The 19,625-nt window shown below is 41.9% G+C and overlaps 1 protein-coding gene across 1 annotated transcript; it reads right to left on the minus strand.

Annotated features, from left to right (window-relative positions):
* Positions 1-1,880: 1,880 nt before the first annotated feature.
* On the minus strand, positions 1,881-17,067 carry znf865 (zinc finger protein 865). Its single transcript, XM_026156558.2, has 3 exons — positions 16,407-17,067; positions 15,921-16,026; positions 1,881-8,230 (listed from the first exon to the last, which is right to left on the minus strand). The coding sequence occupies exon 3, from the start codon at positions 7,830-7,832 to the stop codon at positions 3,687-3,689; it is 4,146 nt and encodes a 1,381-aa protein (XP_026012343.2). The 5' UTR covers positions 7,833-8,230; positions 15,921-16,026; positions 16,407-17,067; the 3' UTR covers positions 1,881-3,686.
* Positions 17,068-19,625: the final 2,558 nt, after the last annotated feature.

Consider the following 19,625-nt stretch of genomic DNA (forward strand, 5'->3'; position numbering starts at 1 on the left):
CACCTCAGATTAGAGCAGTCTTGACCACATGTGAACAGGAGGTTGACTATAGAAGAAGAAGTCACACAAAGTGGCTATTTCATTTTTGAGATAGAGCCTCTAGTGTTGGAGTTATGAACAGTGTGACAACTTACCCGTGTGACAACTTACCCCGCTCTCCCCTACCTCAAAATACTGGTGTACTTTATTTTGTCTTCTAAAACAAAGTCATTTCTGTTTAAATGTTAGCCATACGCTAGCATTGCAAACCAAACTAGCAGAAGTCATTATTACAACATCCTGTAAATGAACGAAAAATGCAACTGGTTTAAAACGTGACTTCTGCTGCTGTCATTCATGGTTCCTGGAAGCGCCTACACATCTTATGTTATGATGATATAGTGATGTTACACATACATGACAGGAATGTGTGAATAGTAAGAAGCCAAAATAATCTGCCTCACACACAGACACACACAGAGCAGCTGAGTGCGTGCACGCTGGCACGGATCAGCAAAAAGTGTGAAACAACAGCTTGACTCCACTAATGTGTGATCTGAGTTTCATGAGGCGTTTCGAATCAAAATTATTTTCCTCTCATCCCTTCCTCCAACACTTGGGACTCAGCCATGTTTTAAAGGATATTTAAATGCTGCCATCTAGTGACTGGTTGTTGGTATTGCAACAACTTAAAAAAAAAACACCCCACTTCCCACTGGTGTTTTTTTAAGGGTTTACACCTAATAATTCATTCTAAGATTTTGTGACGTGCAGAGGATTTGAGAGCGGGAAGATCAGCTGAGTGTGCATGAAAGAGCACACCTGTCTGCGTGAGTCGGGTGCTCAGCTTGTGCCAGGCTGTTTTCATAGTGTTTTCTCACAGGCAGCATGAGAGAGATACCACTTCACGGTCCCTGCAGGAAGAAAGTGTGGATAAAAATATCCTTAATCCGCTAATTGTCTAAAACAAACTTTGAGGGGATGGAAGTTTTTTTTGTCTTTGTGCGAGAAACATGATGGACGCCCACTTAAGTCCTATGCTGGACCTTGAGCGTGGGGTTAGGGTTATAGCTGAGAAGTTTAATGGCAACTGTGACATATTTACTGCTGGAAAAACAAACTTTAACAGCATGTTTTAAGTTGTGGAATATTACTCTAAAAGAAAAAAGAAGAGGAAAGTTATTTTAGATATATTCACTGTCAGTTATGTAATTTCACTATTGCACATATGAAGTTAATTTAAGATAAAATGCCATACCACAAAGCTTAAATAATCTCTGTTTCTTGAACAACCACAGCTACTAGATCTCAATCCAGCAGTACCTTTGGGATGTATTGGAACTGCAAATTCTCATTGTAGATGTGCAGCTGTGCGATGCTATCATGTTACTGTGGACAAAAAATCTCTTGAATGTTTCCTTGATGAATCTATGCTATGAAGAATTAAGGCAGTTCTGAAGGCAAAACAAGGGTCCAGCCCAGTACAGTAAAAGTGCAACTAATGAAGTGACTGCAGAGTGTATGTTTTCAGTTGTGGACTTCATGGTTCAAAGATGTGACTAATTAAAACACCATTGTCATGTTTTGGGGGAAACCATGGCAGTGAATGTCTTCTCATGTAACTAACAGTTTCCTCAATGCTATCTACATCTCTCCAACTTCATTTGGATTCAACTGCAGGTAAACTTGTTGAAAGATGTTGAAAGCTCAGTTTTATCAGTACAATGTTGTCATCTGAGGGAGATCAGTTAATCATGTAAAATGATGCACTTTCCTTTATGCTCCATTTACTATCAAATAACCAACATTTCAGGAACATTTAAAATATACATCCTATAACATGTCACTTAACTAAAAAGAGATGAGTGCATGAAACAGAAGATTTAAGACAACAATCAATGTTTCAGATTTTTTTTTTTTTTATTCGATTTGAGGGTTTTCAACAACTCACTTTTAGGCAATGAAAAGGATAGTAATTTAGTAATAATATTACATGTTTTAGTTTTACAGGTAAAAGAAAACACATATCTGGACAGGACCTAAGTAATGAACTATGTGTACACGCTTCTGTTACAAAAATGGGGCATCAAGTGTGGCAATGAGGGAGTAGGTAAAAGGGGGCTCAAGGAGGAGGGGGGAGGATATCACATCGATACATATACTCATCCCGCTGTTTTACAAAGTCAGACCCTGACTCGTTCCCTCCCACCCAAACATTAGCAACAATGATAAAAGAAATGATACTCGGTGTAAGAAAAAAAAAATCAATATATAATAAAATATAATACGAATTGTACAGTACACTTCGGTTATTTCTCTTCTTCCTTTTCAAATCCTGAACACACTAACAGCTCCTGTTCTCACTCTCTGTTCACGCTTCTTCAAAAACATCATAAAGTAGTGTACATTAAAAACAAGATCAACACTTTGTTTGTCCCAACTGTCTCCCTTCAGTCTCTTTAGACAAACAAACCCTTTATTGTCCCAAGAAGCTCATTAAAAATGACAATAGTGTCACATCAGGATTTCTTTTTTCCATTAAAGATAAATTTATCTTGAGGGCAAATTTCATCTCAGTATAAAAAGAGAGTTCTTCCACAGGGGCAACAAATAAACACAGACCAAGAGACAGACACGCTACTGTTTACCGGTGAATAATGTGAACGCAAACTAGAACTAAAAAAATAGAGATGCACCGATATTTGGAGGGATATCAGTACACAAGAAGGCATTTACTGATATTTGTGTGTTGTGTTGCGTTACTTTTGGGCTGGCTGAGTGTGATGAAGAACAGAAGACTTTAACGGAACTTTATGCAAATCTCTGTTGGAAAAACAATTTGAAACTTTCCAAAATGTAATAAATAAAAAAGTGATTGTATATCTAAAAGATTTTATATCTAAAAGCCACTTATTAAAGTTATTAAAGTGGCTTTTAGTACTTTCCTCTATCGCCACAAGATGGTGCAGTGAGTCCATGTAACCTGGCAACTCATTACAAACATCCACCCATCCCTCCACTTGAGAAAATATCAAAAGTTAACTGAAAACACCAACCGATAAAACTGTGCCCCCTGGTGGTCAAACCTGGCAGAACATAATTACAGGGGAAAAAATAAAAATAAACTTTTGTTTCATAGTTGAGCTGTGTAATAAATAAAAATAAACACTAAAATATATATATAGGTATAAATCTGCATTTCTTTTGGTCAAATTGTTTAATATCGGTGCATCCCTACTACCGGAGATACATCCCCTCTACAAAAGGCATCCAATCCACATTTATGCCCAAACACTGATGATCGGGGATTTAAAAAAAACAAAAAAAAAACAAAACAAACCAGAAACATGATGGACAGGAAGCCGAATCTGTTTTTAATAACAGATGCTACTAAAGTCATGTGGTCTTGAGTTCCTTCACCTTTGGGGAAGAGGAAACAGCCTGTGATGGTGGTTCTGATTTTGGGCCTTTTGAAGTCCACTTTAATTTATCGACCACCGTTGCTGTGGTAAGTTGGGATTGTACACAGGAGGAAGGCTCGAGGTTATTACTGTAGTTACACTAAACCCCATACTTCCACCTTTTTTTTTTTCTTTTTTGTTAAAAACTTGCTAGCTCTTGCTTGCTTCTTGGATTATTTAAAAAAAATAAACATCAAAAACAATCTAATCTAAAAAAAAAAAAAAAAAAAAAAAAAAAAAAATTGTTTACTGACTGTAGTCAGTCAGAACCGTTGATCTCTCAGGCTGGACCAGACCTGGGACTGGCAGCTGGACTGGTGAATGTTCATCATCTGACGATGGAGATCTCATCAGTCCCCAGCTCCCACCCCCACTGCTGGTGGTCGCCCGGCAGCAGAACTTGTGGCGGGCGAGTAGCCGCGGGTTCCAAAAACTGTGTCGGCATTTGTGGCATTGGAATGCAGCTTGTTTAAGATGCTGGCCCCTGTGTTTCAAGGCTTTGTATAACGAACTGGTGCGCCTCTCACACACCTGGCACCGCAGACGGGCATGGCGGCCTGAGTTCCTAGGTGGGTGCCTAATGGCGTGATGGACCAGCAGAGAACCCTGCTTGGCATACATGGTGCTTGGGCAGATGGGGCAGGGGAAGCGTTTGATGGGGACGTCCATCGATGTAAGCCCCGTGACCCTGACGGCGCCACCGCACCATGACTTCACCTTCATTACACTGCCCTTTATCCTCAACTGTGCCAGGAGCTTTTTTTTGTTGAGCTGAGCCTGTAGTCTGCCCCTCTTCTTTCTCAGAATCATCAGCTTCCTGCGCGTGTCTTTACTCAGGGGCACGCCCACCAGCTTTCCGTCCCTCATGATGCTGTGGATCACTACTCGCCGTTTTTTCTTCCGGTGCTTTCTTGTCTGCCCATGACGCTTTTGGTAGTTTTTTGGGCGGTAGTAAAAAGGGTGCGGGTGTTGCTGCTGTTGTTGTTGTTGCTGCTGCTGTTGTGGTGGGGGTGGCGGAGGAGGAGGAGGTGGTGGTGGTGGTGGCGGCGGCGGCGGTTGTTGTTGTGGGTTTGGTTGTTGTCCGGATGTCCCCTGTGGCATGTGGGAGGAAGCAGCGTAGTTGGGAGCTGAATTAGAATCGTAGAAGAGCGGGGAGTATCCAGAGGGTTGGTTCTGATTCACGCGCTGACCGTTGCGGTCAATGCCATGCTGAGACAGCTTGTGCCGCACTAAGCTGTTAGAATAAGCAAAGGCTTTGCCACACACTTCACAGCGAAAAGACTTCTCCAGCCCCACCCTGCCGCCATGGACAGTCTGCTGATGTGCTGTCAGGTGGAAATAGTGACGGAAGGATTTCCAGCAAACGGTGCAGGTGTAAAGCCTCTGTGATGGCGTGCCAGACGTTGGAGACTTTTCTCCTTGAGAGCAGGAGGAGAAGAAGTCAGAGTTCCCTGTGTTGGCGACTTGGCTGATGGCGGCAGCAGCACCTTTTATTCTCCTCCCCTGGTTGTCGATTTCTCCTCTTCTGTGCAGCTTCCCGTGTCTCACGAGGCTCTGAGCGTAGGCGAACATCTTCCCGCAAAGATTGCACTTGTAGTTCTTTTGACCCGAGTGTACAGTCAGATGCTTGGTGAGGTGGAAAGGCTCACGGAACATCTTGCCACAGACGTCACACGCGTGAGGCTTTTCCCCTGTGTGGACACGGTTGTGGCGCCTCAGAGTCTCCGCCCTCCTGAAGCGTTTGCCACATATCTGACATCCGTACGGCCTTTCCGATCCGTCGCCTGGCGGTGCTGGGCTCCTCCTCCTCCTGACGATGGTATTGGGATCCCTTTTCTCTCTGGGCTTCCGCGGCCTCCTGGGCTTTGTGTGCGGCTGGCTGGGGTGGGTCAGCGGCATGGTGGAACCATTCAGGGTGGAGGTGGATGACGGTCCACCTAGGTTACCAAACCCCAACCCCCCCAATAGGCCTCCAATGATATCCCTCCTCTCTCCTTCCCGGCTTTCTGTGTTTATATCGCACGAGGCGGCGGCTGCAGCAGCGATGGCTGACATTGCACTGCTGGTGACCTCATCTTCTGAATCATCCAATAGGGAAGAGAGTGGAAGGTGCGGCTGTTGTTGCTGTTGATGGTGGTGATGTTGCTGACTTTGTGGGTGGGGGTGAAGAGTTGGGGCTAAAGGGGCCTTCCGGAGGGTCTGGTTGGTCATTTCATTGGCTAATGTGCTTTCTGGGGGATACAGAGATGAAGGCTGGGATCGTCTGTAGTCGTCGACACCGCTGCTGTTGTAGGACGACTGGCTCTGGTAGCGATTTCTGGAATAATCTGTTGCATATTTGTCACTGGCCATCGATGCCCCATCACTTGAAATCCCTACGCTGTCACTTCTACTTTCCATTTTACTGCTGCTAGGGTTGGAAGATGCACTCCCTGCACTGCTGGCCCTGTTTTTTGAACTGCGTGGAGGTTTGCCACAAGCACCTGAAGCGGCATGGTTCAGGAGAGAGGTGCTCTCACGAAAACAACGCCCACATGCCGGGCAGCGGAAAGGTTTCTCGTCGTGGATCTTCTCATGTCTCGTAAGTGACTCTCGACGGTTGAAGGACTTTTGGCAGATGCTGCAGACAAAAGGCCGGTTTTCTGAATGGGTGACACTGTGCTGGATGAGGTGACCTCTCTTTTTAAATCTCTTCCCACACTCGCCGCAACAGAATATCCTCTCCGGGCTGGGAGAGTTACAGTCTGACTTCCTGCTTTGGCTTTCTGGTGTCAACCCATGGCTGCGGAGATGCCTTCGTAGGCTCGAAAGGTGGGTGAAGGTTTTACCACACTCACCACAGTGGTAAAGGGGTTCTGGTTCTGTCTGGCCTGATGAGATGCTGTTATGATTTTCTTGGGATTTTGACAGCTGTTGGTTTCCGTTGGCAACGAGCACAGAGGTGGGATTTGAGGAGGTGGGAACAGATGAGGAGGAGGACACAGTGGAGGATGACTGTTGCTGCTGCGAGGACGGTGAGAGGAGAGAGGAATGCTGCGGTTCACTTCCGATTCCACTTAGCCTGACGCCCCCAGACCCTCCTCCTCCTACGAGGCCCGATGAGGAGCTCTGACTGTGCCCACTCGAGCTGCTGTTGTGGCAGTTGCTAACACTACTGCTGCTGTGACTGTGGCTGCTACTGTCCGTTTTCCTCTGGGGCAGATAACCCGCCATTGCCTTCTTTCTCCTGCTACCCCCACTCGATCCTGACGTAGACGAGCTGTCTACAGACTTTGCTCCATCATCTTTAGAGAGGGACAGGTGCAGGGGCAGCGGGAGGGGGAGGCCAGCCTCTTGCTGCATTAGCGATGCTATCTGGTTAGAGGAGAGGACAGGAATGCCTTGGAAATCAAAACCGCCCAGTGGGGCCGGCTGCGGGGCTGGGTGAAGAGGGTGCGGGTGGTGAGTGTGGCTGTGTGGATGAGATAAGGCGTGTGGGGTGAGTTGCTGCTGTTGCTGCTGAGGCTGTGGAGCTGTGTGGCTGTGGGAGGAGTGGAGTGCAGGAGGGGCAGCCAGTGCTGAGTTTGACTCTGAGGCGCCTTGCCCGAGGCCCAAACCTAGGTGGTTGTGAGTGCCCTGCTGGACGAGGAACTGCTCTAGGCTGCTGCTGGTGGGAACACCAGACAGGAAGTACTGATTAGCAGCAAGCATGCAGCTGAACTGCTGGTGGAGACTGCGAGGATCGGACTGGCCAACTAAGGGGACCGCAGTGCTACCAGAGGGGTTGTTGGAGCCGGAAGCAGAGGTGGAGGGTGAGGGTGAGGAGGAAGAAGGGCCAGAAGAGGGCTGGGGCACAGAGAGACCTGGATGGAGCGGGGGAGGCGGGGGTGCAGGTGTGACAACCCCCCCAATGACTCCTGCGCTTCCTCCACTGCTGCTCCCACCAAAGTCGAAACGTCCCATCCCAGAGTGGAGCTGCTCCTGAGCCAGCGCTGCCTCAGCAGGGTGAAAAGGCCGCAGAAACTGGGGGTACCCCGACGAGGAGCTCCCGCTGCCACTGCTGCTACTGCTGCTCATCTTACTCGACTTCCTGGAGCTGTGAGACGACGTGGACGACTGGCTCTGGTGGGAGATGGATGGAGGAGGAGCACTCATTTTGGCAAACAATGATGAGGAGTCTGCAAAAGCATTGCTCCGTGAGGTTTGGAGGGACCCAAGGCCGAGGCCCGACAAGAGGCTTCCAGATGTGTCACCACAGGGTTGGTGTTGTTGTTGCAGCTGCTGCTGGTGCTGCAGCTGCACTTGCTGTTGGTGGCTCAGTTGTCGTTCTAATCCAAGGCCTTTGAACTGGTGGGCTTGGTGTCCACTTAGCATTTCTAAAATGTCCATGGGGTACTTGCTGAACTGAAACATCTCCCAATGCAGCTGTGACAATGCACTCAGGGGTGGCACAACCCGTTTGCAGCTGCTGGAAACAGCAGTGAGCCCTTATCAAACCTGCGGCGGTCTGATTTTCACAAGTAGTCCTGCTAACGTCCAACAGGCCACGATAATCCACCGAGAGCCTGATTTTCCTTACATGAATGTGTCGCTAAAGAGCGAAGCGTCAAATGCTTCTTTAAAAAAAAAAAAAAAGAAAAAAAAAATGTCATAAATATACTAAACTATAATAAAAAAGAAAACAGAGTCTGTAGTGTTTCTTTAGAATGTTCCATAGCAGTCCCATAAAGTGGAGTGTGTCCGTTATTTCTGTGCAGGCTGAACCATTGTTTCACTGGCCTTCCATCCAGTCAAGGAGATCTTCGAGGAGCCTGAACAAAAACAATCAAAAAGAATAATGTCAGTAATTCTGTATAAATTAAACAATAACAACATATTGTTTTTCCTGCCCTCAGTGCCTCTCCCTTAGCAATTACAGTGTGGAACTTGATACAGCTAGGACAAACAAATTTTCGCAGGTATCAGTCTCTTGCTTCAGAACTGATTATTTGCACTCATGTTACCCTGATGATAGTTTTTTGGCAGTGAAGAGATGACCTGTTTGTTTCTGTAGCTCTAGTTTTTAGTGTTTTTAGAAAAGCAGACTGATTTTACTGTGTAAAAACCAGGTCACTGGCTTCCTGTTTTATCCACTCAAGAGGATCAAAGCAGCTGTTCTACAATTATTTTTGCACAACTCTGGAAATCTTGGAAAGCGTACTGCATTCAATGTTTATTCAACCAGGTAAACTTTTCTTCAGCTGGTTTTCTAATCTCATCAAGCTCGAACCCAGTGAACCTAAAGCTCCGCAGCTGCTGTAACTTTGAGTTTCTCAGGAGATGATTTCCTTTAAATCCTTGTTGTGGCCAAGCTGTGAAACCAGATTGTAATTTGTTTCTGTTGTAGTGTGAGAAAGCAGTTCCAATCACAGTGTTTAGTTAAAAAAAAAAAAAAAATCATTACTGGCAGGCAGAAAAGCGATAAGCCAAACATGGAAATCCAGAGAAATAAATGTAAGCAGGATAGAAATCATCAATCCTCAATGGTTCCTGTCTGTGTTGCAGATAAACATTACAGTCAAATAATCAGCATTACAACTGAAATCGGAGAGGAAATGAACAAGAAGCCATTTTGATTACTGACCATTCCAATTATTTATTAATCAAGAACTCAAAGCCTTTGTCTGGTTGAAGCAGAGTCTTCTCTATTTGAGCTAAATATAAAAATATGGCACATTTGGAGAGATCACGTAGACAAAGAGTCACATCATTCCCTATTCAAACTTTAAGACCTAAACATTTTCACAGAACAAGAGCAAATTACCAGAAGTAAATGTGTTTACATGTTCCAAAATATCACTTGTGGGTCAACAGGAGCTGATTATGAGCATTTTCTTTCAGAAATCAATTCTTATGTGACTTGCTGCTTCAATTCCTGTTGATGTACTTTTAAAAGTTTCTCAGTCTTGCATCTCTTTTCCTGCCTCAGCATTGTTAACTTCTACTTCCTCTCTCTTCTGTTTGTGACAGTGTAAGTATGTGTGTTAAGAGAAAATGTAATACAAAAACCCTTAAAACCGTAATATGAATTAATAATTCTGCCTAGACACAGTAATATTTACTTCAATCAAATATTAGGACATATTCCAGTTATGTGTGTCAGCCTGCAATTTTTTTTAAAATAAAATTTAATACTATAAGAGGAACCGTACCATTTCGCAATTTAGAGACACCAGTAAGGGTGACAAATTCCCTGAATTGTCACCCTTACTGGGACTCACTGGGAATTCAGAGATGGCTCCTGTCCACCTCTTGCTGGATAAAATGACTTCCAACACATACAAATGCACACACACAAAACGCCCATCTCTCTCTCTCTCTCTCTGTATGGAGTGACGTGATACTGATGTGATACTGTAAACTCTTAAGGAATGCAATACGTCACAACATACACAACATAGTACTGTACAATTCAGACTAGACCTGCTCCATTATAACAAAAATTGCAATCCTAATTATTTTGTGACATTATTTAGTGTGATTTCTGTCTTGTTAAAGCGGATTTCCTCTCACATTAAATACAACTCAAAATGAAAACATATACAAAAAGATATGAAGGTAGTGGAAGACAGTGTTGTCCGATAGGTTATGCTCAGGCTAGTGAGCATTTTTGATTGTGAAATCTGTCTGGCAAGGACGACTGCCAGTCCTTGTAGGCCCAGAGCTGTGGGATGTTTGTGGGTTCAAACAGGGAGTGAAGAGAGGCCCAGGCACCACTGAACTCTAGACATTTGCATGGAAGCCACAGGGATAGAAACAGAGAGCCGAAGTCAATAATCTAACAACATTTCCAGAAGCAGACTGGATTAGAGACCCTTGGAGACAAAGGCATCTGCAAAGAAGAGTCAAAGATCCTTCCACAGCCTCACCTTCAGAAAGCTTTTACAACTTTCACTTCTTCTAGATGGATTTAGTTTCCATCATATCTTAGTTCACTCTGATCTAAACTGTGAGTGAGTTTGAGGTTTTAGGGTGGGCACTGATGCAAAAAGGGGGATGGGGGCTTGATTTACAACAAGGGAGAAGGAGAGATAGACTGAAAATGAACCAAGCAAGCACTTGTCTGATATTTGAATTTTGCATGTGCAACATGACAGCCTAAAAGAAGCACTTGACTTGAAGTAAATTACAGCAAATAAATCAATAACCTACTGATATGCTTTCCTTTAAAAAGGAGAAAACATATTTTAGCTCCATAAAAACAAAGGAAGAGGACAAAGTGCACTCGCTCATATTCATTTATCTCAAAAAAACACAAATGAAAATATTTGAGGCTGTATCGTTTGAAACACCAGTTTTCTTCATTCTTCAACTTAATACTGCCAAAAACATCAGCAAAATGACACTCCTGTCATAATCTAACAATAATGACACCCTCTTTAATTTAACTAATGATGCTTCTCGCGTTCACTGCATGCAACAACCCGCCATCATTTCAACCTCTCCAAAACATCAGCCTAAATAATTCAAGTCGCTACTTCTCCTGTGTCAGCATCGCATTTTCTGTCCGATACTTCGTTTTGTTTTGGGGGGTTTTAAAACTAGGGTCAAATCTGCTTTTATTTCTGACCTTTTTCTAGCTCTGCAGTGAGCGCTCGATGTGAATGAGACTCCCCTGAAACAGAAACCACAGAAGCCAAACGTCTTTATATGCGCTGTCACATCTGTGTACAGTCAGATATAAAACCAGGAAGGATTTTGTATGTTGTCTGTACAGACAAAGCATAATGATCATGCATTCAGTTTAGCTGCATGCAAATTGTGAAATTAAGAAAACAGTCATTAACAGTCTAACAGTCTAAGCCAAAAACAAAAAAAAAAAAAAAAAAAAAGAAGCACCGATGTAGGTCTGCTCGATTATAGCAAAACTCAATCAAATACCGGGGGGGGGGGGGGTTCTCACAGCTAAGGAACACATAACAAAGCCAATTCCAATCCCATGCCAGTTCACATAAAGCCTAGAATGCACAACAAATACGATGAAATTCAAAAACATGCTCAATGTATTTACAACAGTGGAAAATATCACACAAAGCATAATTTCCAAATGCTCTGTGTCTCCAGCCAGGCTACAAACAATAATGAGACTTATTAGTAAAATAAATCTAATTTTGGTCCTTAAAATGTTTTTGGTAGCGATCACTCTCCCAAAGGGAGGCTCTTTGTTAAACCCTAATCTTGCCTCCCCACCCAAACAGAAACTGGGCCGATGGTCTTTGGGTTTCTGTGTTCAGCACAATATATGAAGATTACCCAGCTGCAAGCTATGCAAATGATAGCAATGTAAAAAACTACAGCAATTCAACCCTGGGTTGCAGGCAAGAGTATACAGTTGTTTTGGTCTTTACCATCATTTCAGTTAGAGGTGGGAATCACCATACATCCCACGATACGATATTATTGCAATTTTAAAAAAAAATACTTTGCGATATTCAGATTCTGTACATAAAGGTAAACTTTATCAATATTCATTTTATCTAATATCAAAGTCTCACACTCAGTCTCTCATTTCAGTCAGTTTTATTGTTGACAAACTGAACGGTTTGTATTACAGTCTAGTCCAACTTAACTGAATGCAACCATCTGGTACAATTATAGCTATTCTGAACTATGCAATTTATGAAAACTATGCAGCCCATTCAACAACTGAAGAATTTGAAAGTAAATTAAAACAAAATATAATTTTACATTAAATAAAAAAGTTTAAAACTTAAAATAAAACATGTTTATTGCTGCCAAAAAAAGTTAAACACATTTGGACAGTGAAGGATTCTTGCTCAGAAAAAGGATCAACATGCTCTGAAGTCAGAGTTCCAGTCCACAAAAACTTTTTTTGTAACAAAATATCGATTTCTGCTGTCCCTGTATCGATACATTATTAGCAAACAAAATATCACGATACTACACAGTATCGATTTTTTCCCCCCACCCCTAATTTCAGTGATATATCATTGCAGGAGCTCAGATTCAGAGCTGCAACAATTTGAAAAGATGAGAGTATCCAGTTAAAATTAAATACATAAATAAAATAGCAAATCCAGCAAGCGTTGCTTGTCAGTATAAATTGTGATAAAACTGTTGTAACAACAGTTGGTGTGCAGCACAACCAATGCAGTGTCCATAATCCAGGCATAAGTGTGTGCCATTTCTTTTTGAAGACTGTAATTGGGTGGCTAAAAGTGTCGGCATGCATTTCAGCCACTTGTACGCTCAATTTGATTTTTACTGTCACCCCACTCAGTATCCAGCCAGAGGCAAGGGTCGGAGTTGAGAATGTTCCTGGTAACTAATTTACTAGTCATATAAATGACAGAAACAAGGGACAGATGTCTAAGTGAGCTGCAACCACAATGGTGTCGTAAATAAAATAATATGTTTAACCAACTAGTATTTTGGACACCAACTAGCAACAGCAGCAATGTTTAAATGTCACACTGACCATTAACAAAACAAAATCCTGTTTTATCCATTTATGGAAAATAACAGGCACTTGGGGCAGGGATAGCTCAGTAGGTAGAGTGGTGGCCCCATGATCGGAAGGTCGAGGGTTCGAATCCACTGAACGGCTACCCTGAGGTACCGTCCCTACACACTGCTCCCCAAAATAAATAGGAAAAGCTAGTTTACTTACTTTAAATAAAGATTTCTAAATCCACATTAGCTTATAGTGTTCATTAGTCAATTTATATTTTGTTCAAAATAAAAACAAACCTCTGGTTAATAGGAGCAGAGAATATACCATTTTCTTTCACATTTTAACTATGCACACAGGTGGTTTGATGAAGGCCTTTTACATTCATAAGGACAAATTCTTACTGAATGTAAGAACTTGAGCAACATGCTTTAGTGGCTCCACTCAATCAGTTATGTTACACTAAAATATTTAAAAAACTGCCTGTATCTGGGGTGAATACTATGAAGCAAGCTCAACGTAGTCAGGATTTCTCTGTTATTTGGTTCAACAACAGCTAAAACCCAGGTCAGAGATAACAGGTATCCCACTGGTGGTTATCAGATTTGTATGTCAACACAGGCTTTCCAGGCTCTGTGCACTTGTGGTGGACGCTCATTTCACTCTTATTCTGCACAAAACTCAGAGGAACATACAATAGAGAGCTATAAACAATGTAAAGCATAAAATGCCATAATGGTGCTGCAAAAAAAAATAAAAAATAAAAAATGCAACAGCAACCACAACACCAGAAAATCTTAAAATTTGTGAACTGGTAAAGTTAAATATTTATCTCCAGAAAAGTAAAACAGATTTGGCGGAACATTAGGATTAAAAAAAAAAAAAATCATATTTACATGTTTTCTGCTTCACTGGGTCAATACATGCAAATTCCCGTGACAATGCAAAGTAGACTGCACTGCTTCGTCTATCATCAGGTGGCATTACTAAGGAAGAGCTCAACTGAGTGCATTTATTACCAATAATGTCTGCTGAAGGAAAGCATTTAGAAAATGTCTTCTGGAAAATATCATCACAAACATCTCACAGCAGGAGCTGTCATTAAAAGGTTAATTTTGTCATCCAGCAGCCCCAAAACCACAATACTTATAATGCGGTAAGAAACAGCAGTAATAGCAGCAATTTAAGCCATTTCTAATGTTTAAAATTTAATGGTTTTGTTTTGTTTGTTTTTTTACTTCTTAAGTTTTGTCTCCCTTTATACCCAATTAAACAAAAATTCAAGCAAATAGATTAACATTAGATATTGAACAAAAATATGCATCCAAAGTACACTTCTGTTAGGAGGTAAAAGGAAAGATGGTGGATAGAAAAAAAGAAGCATTAAAAAAAAAAAAAAATCCAGGTCCAGTTATTCATAATGGATATAAACAAGTAATAAAAAGCATTATTACAGTGGGTGTTTCTTTCCACGAGCATCAGTTGTTTAAAGGACACTAGGAGCTGCTACTGCCTTTTTTATATATATATATATATATATATATATATATATATATATATATATATATATATATATATATATAAAAATAAATAAAAAAGGCAGTAGTATATATATATATATATATAAGGGCTGCCACAAACGATTATTTTGATAGTCGACTAGTCACCGATTATTTTTGCGATTAGTCGACTAATCAGATCATCATCCATTGGAGGTACAGCGTACAGCTTATTGCACCAGCAGCATCTGGTCTTATACAACTATCATTAGCTTACAGCTTGAAGTGTTTGTGCTAACTAAAAATAAAGACAAGATGGTAGTTTATTAATTTTTAATGAAATTTGCAGATTGTTTCGGTGAAGTTTAATAAACTCCTTGCTTTCTAAAATATAACAGGACACCGGAGTATATTCTCCAGCTTCTGATAATCAGCTGTCTGCTTGACAGTTTTAGCTGTGCAAAAACTATAACTTTAATCTCAGCCAAACCGATTTACTCAGGAACAAATAAAATACTAAAGAAAGCCAAACAATAACATTTTTAAGTTATCTAAGTGACTTATATATATATATATGTTTAACCTGACTAGCGAAAGATGGCGGTGGGTTTGAAAACGATTTGCCGGGAGTCCGGTGTTCTCACGGCTCTAGTTAGCCTTGCCCCCGCCTAGCTAACGAGCTAGTGGGTAACAGACGTCTCCGAAAACGTCGGAGCGCTTTTGAAAATACGTGGTGTCTTGATAAACTGAGCAGATATTTGAGGTTTACACAGCTACATTCTCGCCTGAAAATATGTTAAAGGTTTATTTTGTGACCCAGAAAGAATAATAAGAGTAAAGTTAAAACTAACTAGCTGCCGCCATTGTTGACAACTGCGCTGGGCTGCGCTATGAATTCTGGGACACAGCTTCTTCTTCTTCGGGGTTTAATGGCAGCTGGCATCCTTGTACATGCAGTGCTGCCATCTTCTGTTTCAGTCCGTTATTACACTCTTAAATCCTACTACTCATTCCTGCGTCCTTTGTGATCTTACAAAGCTTCAAACGATGCGTCGACTATTAAATTAGTCGTCGACGATTTTAATAGTCGACATAATCGTGACTAGTCGACTAATCGTGGCAGCCCTAATATATCTCTCTCTCTCTCTATATATATATATATATATATATATATATATATTTTTTTTTTTTTTTTTTTTTTAACTTTTTCATTATGGAGAAATTTGCAACGTTAAGTACCAGGGAGGCTAGCATCCTAATATTTTTATGAAACCTATTTTATTAAATGTCATGGCAGCAAACATTTTGTTTTTAAGATTTAAATCCAGTTATAGGAAATAAATCGCTGCAGAAACGCGTAATTATTCTAAGTTGCAAACCGAGCACCAGAATTTGCACCAAAAAAAGCATGCAAAGATTATTCAGATTTTTTGCAGAGTTTAAATTACTTTGATCTCCTTTAACGTATCAATTTTTAATGTAGCTGACACAAGAATAAGACTATAGAGCCTTAATTGAGAGCGGGGTGACTGCATGCTGCTTGCATCTTACCGGCTGATCCACAGGTCTGTATCTGGAGCACCCTGCTGGCTGGACCACGGCGCTGAATGAGGGGGGAGGACAGTCCGGGGAAAACCGGTGACTTCAGGTCCACAATCTGGAATAGATGAACCGATGACCGAGTGGGTCAGACTGATGGAAATAATCGTTTCCAGCCACTCGCCAGACTCTGCTAACATCCGTCAATCCCTCAGCTAGCTAACTAGTGATCCTGCTCTAATCGTTAAAAAACAACAACATTGTCTCGCTGTTTTACTCGCATTTTAACATATACATAGTTAAATTGATTTTTTAATTACGATAGTTTTAATTATTAAAAAACACTACTTAAAGTAGGTTAAGGTGATGCTAAATGAGGTCCCCTGGTTGTCTAGCCAACAACTAGCAATGCTAAAGCTTAGCTCGGACCGTTAGCTCGGCAGCTAGCTCGTTAGGCGACACAGTCCTGCTGAGAACGGCTTTTGTTTTTGTTTTTACCTCGTAGCATGCGACGTCTGGGTGCGAAAAAACAGACTCAGAACCAAGGAAGTAAAAATGTGAACACACGAAGGTGGCTGTGCACCGCGAGAACGGGGTCCCTAAAGCCTGTCAGCGGGGCCTTTTTCTTCATCCAGGGAAAAGCGGAGTGAGAGGCCTGGCTCTCCATCGGCCCGGGAGGGCTGCTTTTCTCTCGCTAACAAAAACTGTTTCCGCTGGCCTGCCCCGATAAGTCCATTGTCTGTGTGACAGTAGAGTCATGCAGCTGGAGTGGCTCACTGCTCCTCTTCCCTCACACGGAGCCTTTGTTTTGTTCCCGTCGTGTTATTCCCTCTTTTCTCCCCGGCTGGTTGCTCTCCGCCCCGTGTCAGCTTTAGGTGTCCCCCCCTCTGTAGACGACGGCTCCTCGGATGCTCCTGGCCTTAAAATGGTTGTTTCCTGTCTGCATAATGGTTCCGGGTAGAGCCAGGCGCAGGTTTTAGTCTGTCCGGCCGCGACCACATCCAGCACACCACCGCCACCACGCTCACATCCACCTCTTGCCCAAAATCCGTATCCTATCCAGCATGATGCTCAAGAATAAATAAAGCGCGCGCGTGTGTATGTGAGCGCGAGAGCGTTCGTGTACGTGCGCGTGCATGCATACGCTTTACACTCCATTAAAAAAACTGCCTTCAAACACCGTAAGCCATCAAGTCCCTTGCGTGTCACTGTGTGTGTGAATGTGTGTGTTTTCACACCAAGTGTGTGAAATGTTAATTAGTCAATTAAAGATATCATTAGGGTGCATGCTGCATAACATTACAACATGTGTGTGTGTGCGCGCGTCATGGAAGTGCTGCTGTGTGCCTGGTGCCTCATTTGCATTCAATTAAAGTTATTATTATAGTGTATTATTCTTGCCTATTGCCTGTGTGGGTGTGTTTGACTGTGTGTTTACTCTGCTGCGCTGCTCGTGTTGTGGGCATATGGATTTGTTTGCACACTCACATTGTGGGCAAGGGTGTAGGTTTGATTTAGAAAGCAGCTGAAGGAAGTCAAACGCTACTCGCCTTATTAAATATTCAGAAAACTTTCCTGAGGTTTCTTGCGAATCATCATCTGTAAAAGGGGCGTGATTATCAACATTTTGTTTTTGTCACCTGGTTGCTATTGTATTTGTTTGTTTATGGTGAAACCATGTTGTAAAAGTGTTTTTGGCATGAAAAAAAGAAGGCGTAGCAAGTTAAAGCTTCAGCTTACATCTTTTCAGTCAGTAATCCGCCCCCCCGTTTAATTCAGTTCTTGGCAGAGGTGGGACCAAGTCATTGTTTTGCAAGTCTCAAGTAAGTCTCAAGTCTTTATCCTCAAGTCTCAAGTCAAGTCTCAAGTAATGTCAGGCAAGTCAGAGTCGAGTCTCAAGTCACTGGTGTAAAAGTCCGAGTCAAGTCACAAGTCTGAAACTTTGAATTTCAAGTCCTTTCGAGTCTTTAAAAAAAAACAACGAAAAAATAATGTTGCAGTTATGCTAAATGTAAATATTAGACCATGTAATTTTAAAATCTGTGTTTTTCTCAACACATGACAAAATAGTGAACTTGGAAAATATACACAAATTGTGAAATTGCACCTCTTTAAAATGCAGCTCAATTAAACCTAGCTCCAAGAATAATTTTCACCAACGGTTCTGAGATAAGCTGCATGTTATTCTTGGATGCGGTTGTAGGACCGGCTTTAAAATCGCATGACAAAAATATCATACACATTAAAAAAAACTGTATCACCAACGTAGCCTGGACAACATTTGCTAGTTAGATGAAGTCAGCTATCTCATCTTAGCATATTTATATGCATATTTATAATCATACGGTTCTTGGAGTGAGTGCATACACTCATGAAGTTTAGTAACTTCAGGTCACTGCAACAAGCCCAGGTACAGTTTACCGACGGATGGGTACAGGACCTTGAAATGCACCGTGTAGAACGAAAGACCATCGTACATATCATAAGTTTACCAGTCTCACAAATCGTCGTCATAAATACACATTCCTTAACCGTTTATTAATAGGACCTTTGAGCTCAACGGTAATTAATTAGTAGTGGAAATAATTTCTGGTAGCATCACAGAAATGTAGCAGTGACAATAATACTGTATGCTGTAATCGCACTGGGCAATTAGTGATACAAAAAACCTGTTTTATCCTGTGAATAAAAGTATATGTTTTTGTCAATGTACCATAATAACAGAAGCGAAACGCAATATTGTGTCAGGACAATTCACTATTTATGCACAATAAATAAAGGAGCATAGCGCGACAATTTCTGTTCAGCGCCAGACTTGCTTGTAACCTATATCACTAATTATGTTATGAAAATGACGTATTAACTACTAAAAAACACTGACCTTCGTGTAAATGCTTGGAGCAGACTAACCTGTGAGCTGGAGGGTTCTGGGACGTTATATTTGATCTTTGAATGGCTGCAATCCAGGCCATCCGTCGCATCTTTGTTACTTCGGAAACATGGCTCGAACAATTTCTCTTCAACGACGTAATCCGATAACAACCGATCTCTTTACCCGTCGGCTTCCCGTGGCTGTCATGCGACCGGCTATTGCAGTTAATAATACAACGGCTTCTTGACATTTTTGTGTTTCTTTTTATCGCTGTATAACTGATTTTAATTGAAAGCCTGCGTGCGCTAGTACCGCTTGCCACGAGTTCCCAGAATCCTTTGCGGTTCTACCCGTGAATGACGTCACATTTTCAATCTCTATATAATATGCATGTTAAATTTTATATTTGGGGTAAAATATCAAGTCTTTTCAAGTAAACCGGTTCAAGTCCAATTCAAGTCCCAAGTCATTGGTGTAAAAGTCCAAGTCAAGTCACAAGTCTTAGAACATTTTTTCAAGTCAAGTCTAAAGTCATAAAATTAATGACTCGAGTCTGACTCGAGTCCAAGTCATGTGACTCGAGTCCACACCTCTGGTTCTTGGTGTGTGATTACATCAGGAATCGGCTCTGAGACACTTTTTTTTGGACTGGCGATGGACAGGTCTGGTCAGATGAGGTCAGACAGCAGTCTTCATGGACTATGATGTTCACAGATTATGATTACAACCAATTTACACAATGTGGCAACACTGTAAAGAAGAATGGGTAATATTCCTCCAAAACGATGTGACAGACTCATAAATCCAAGCAAAAAAAATTATTGCTGCTGAAGGTGGTTCTACAA

Source organism: Astatotilapia calliptera, chromosome 22 (assembly GCF_964374335.1).
Source record: "Astatotilapia calliptera chromosome 22, fAstCal68.1, whole genome shotgun sequence".
NCBI lineage: Eukaryota > Metazoa > Chordata > Actinopteri > Cichliformes > Cichlidae > Astatotilapia > Astatotilapia calliptera.

Coding starts and splice junctions, on each gene's coding strand:
- znf865 (XM_026156558.2), bottom strand. CDS start 7,832: ATGTTTCAGTTCAGCAAGTACCCCATGGACATTTTAGAAATGCTAAGT.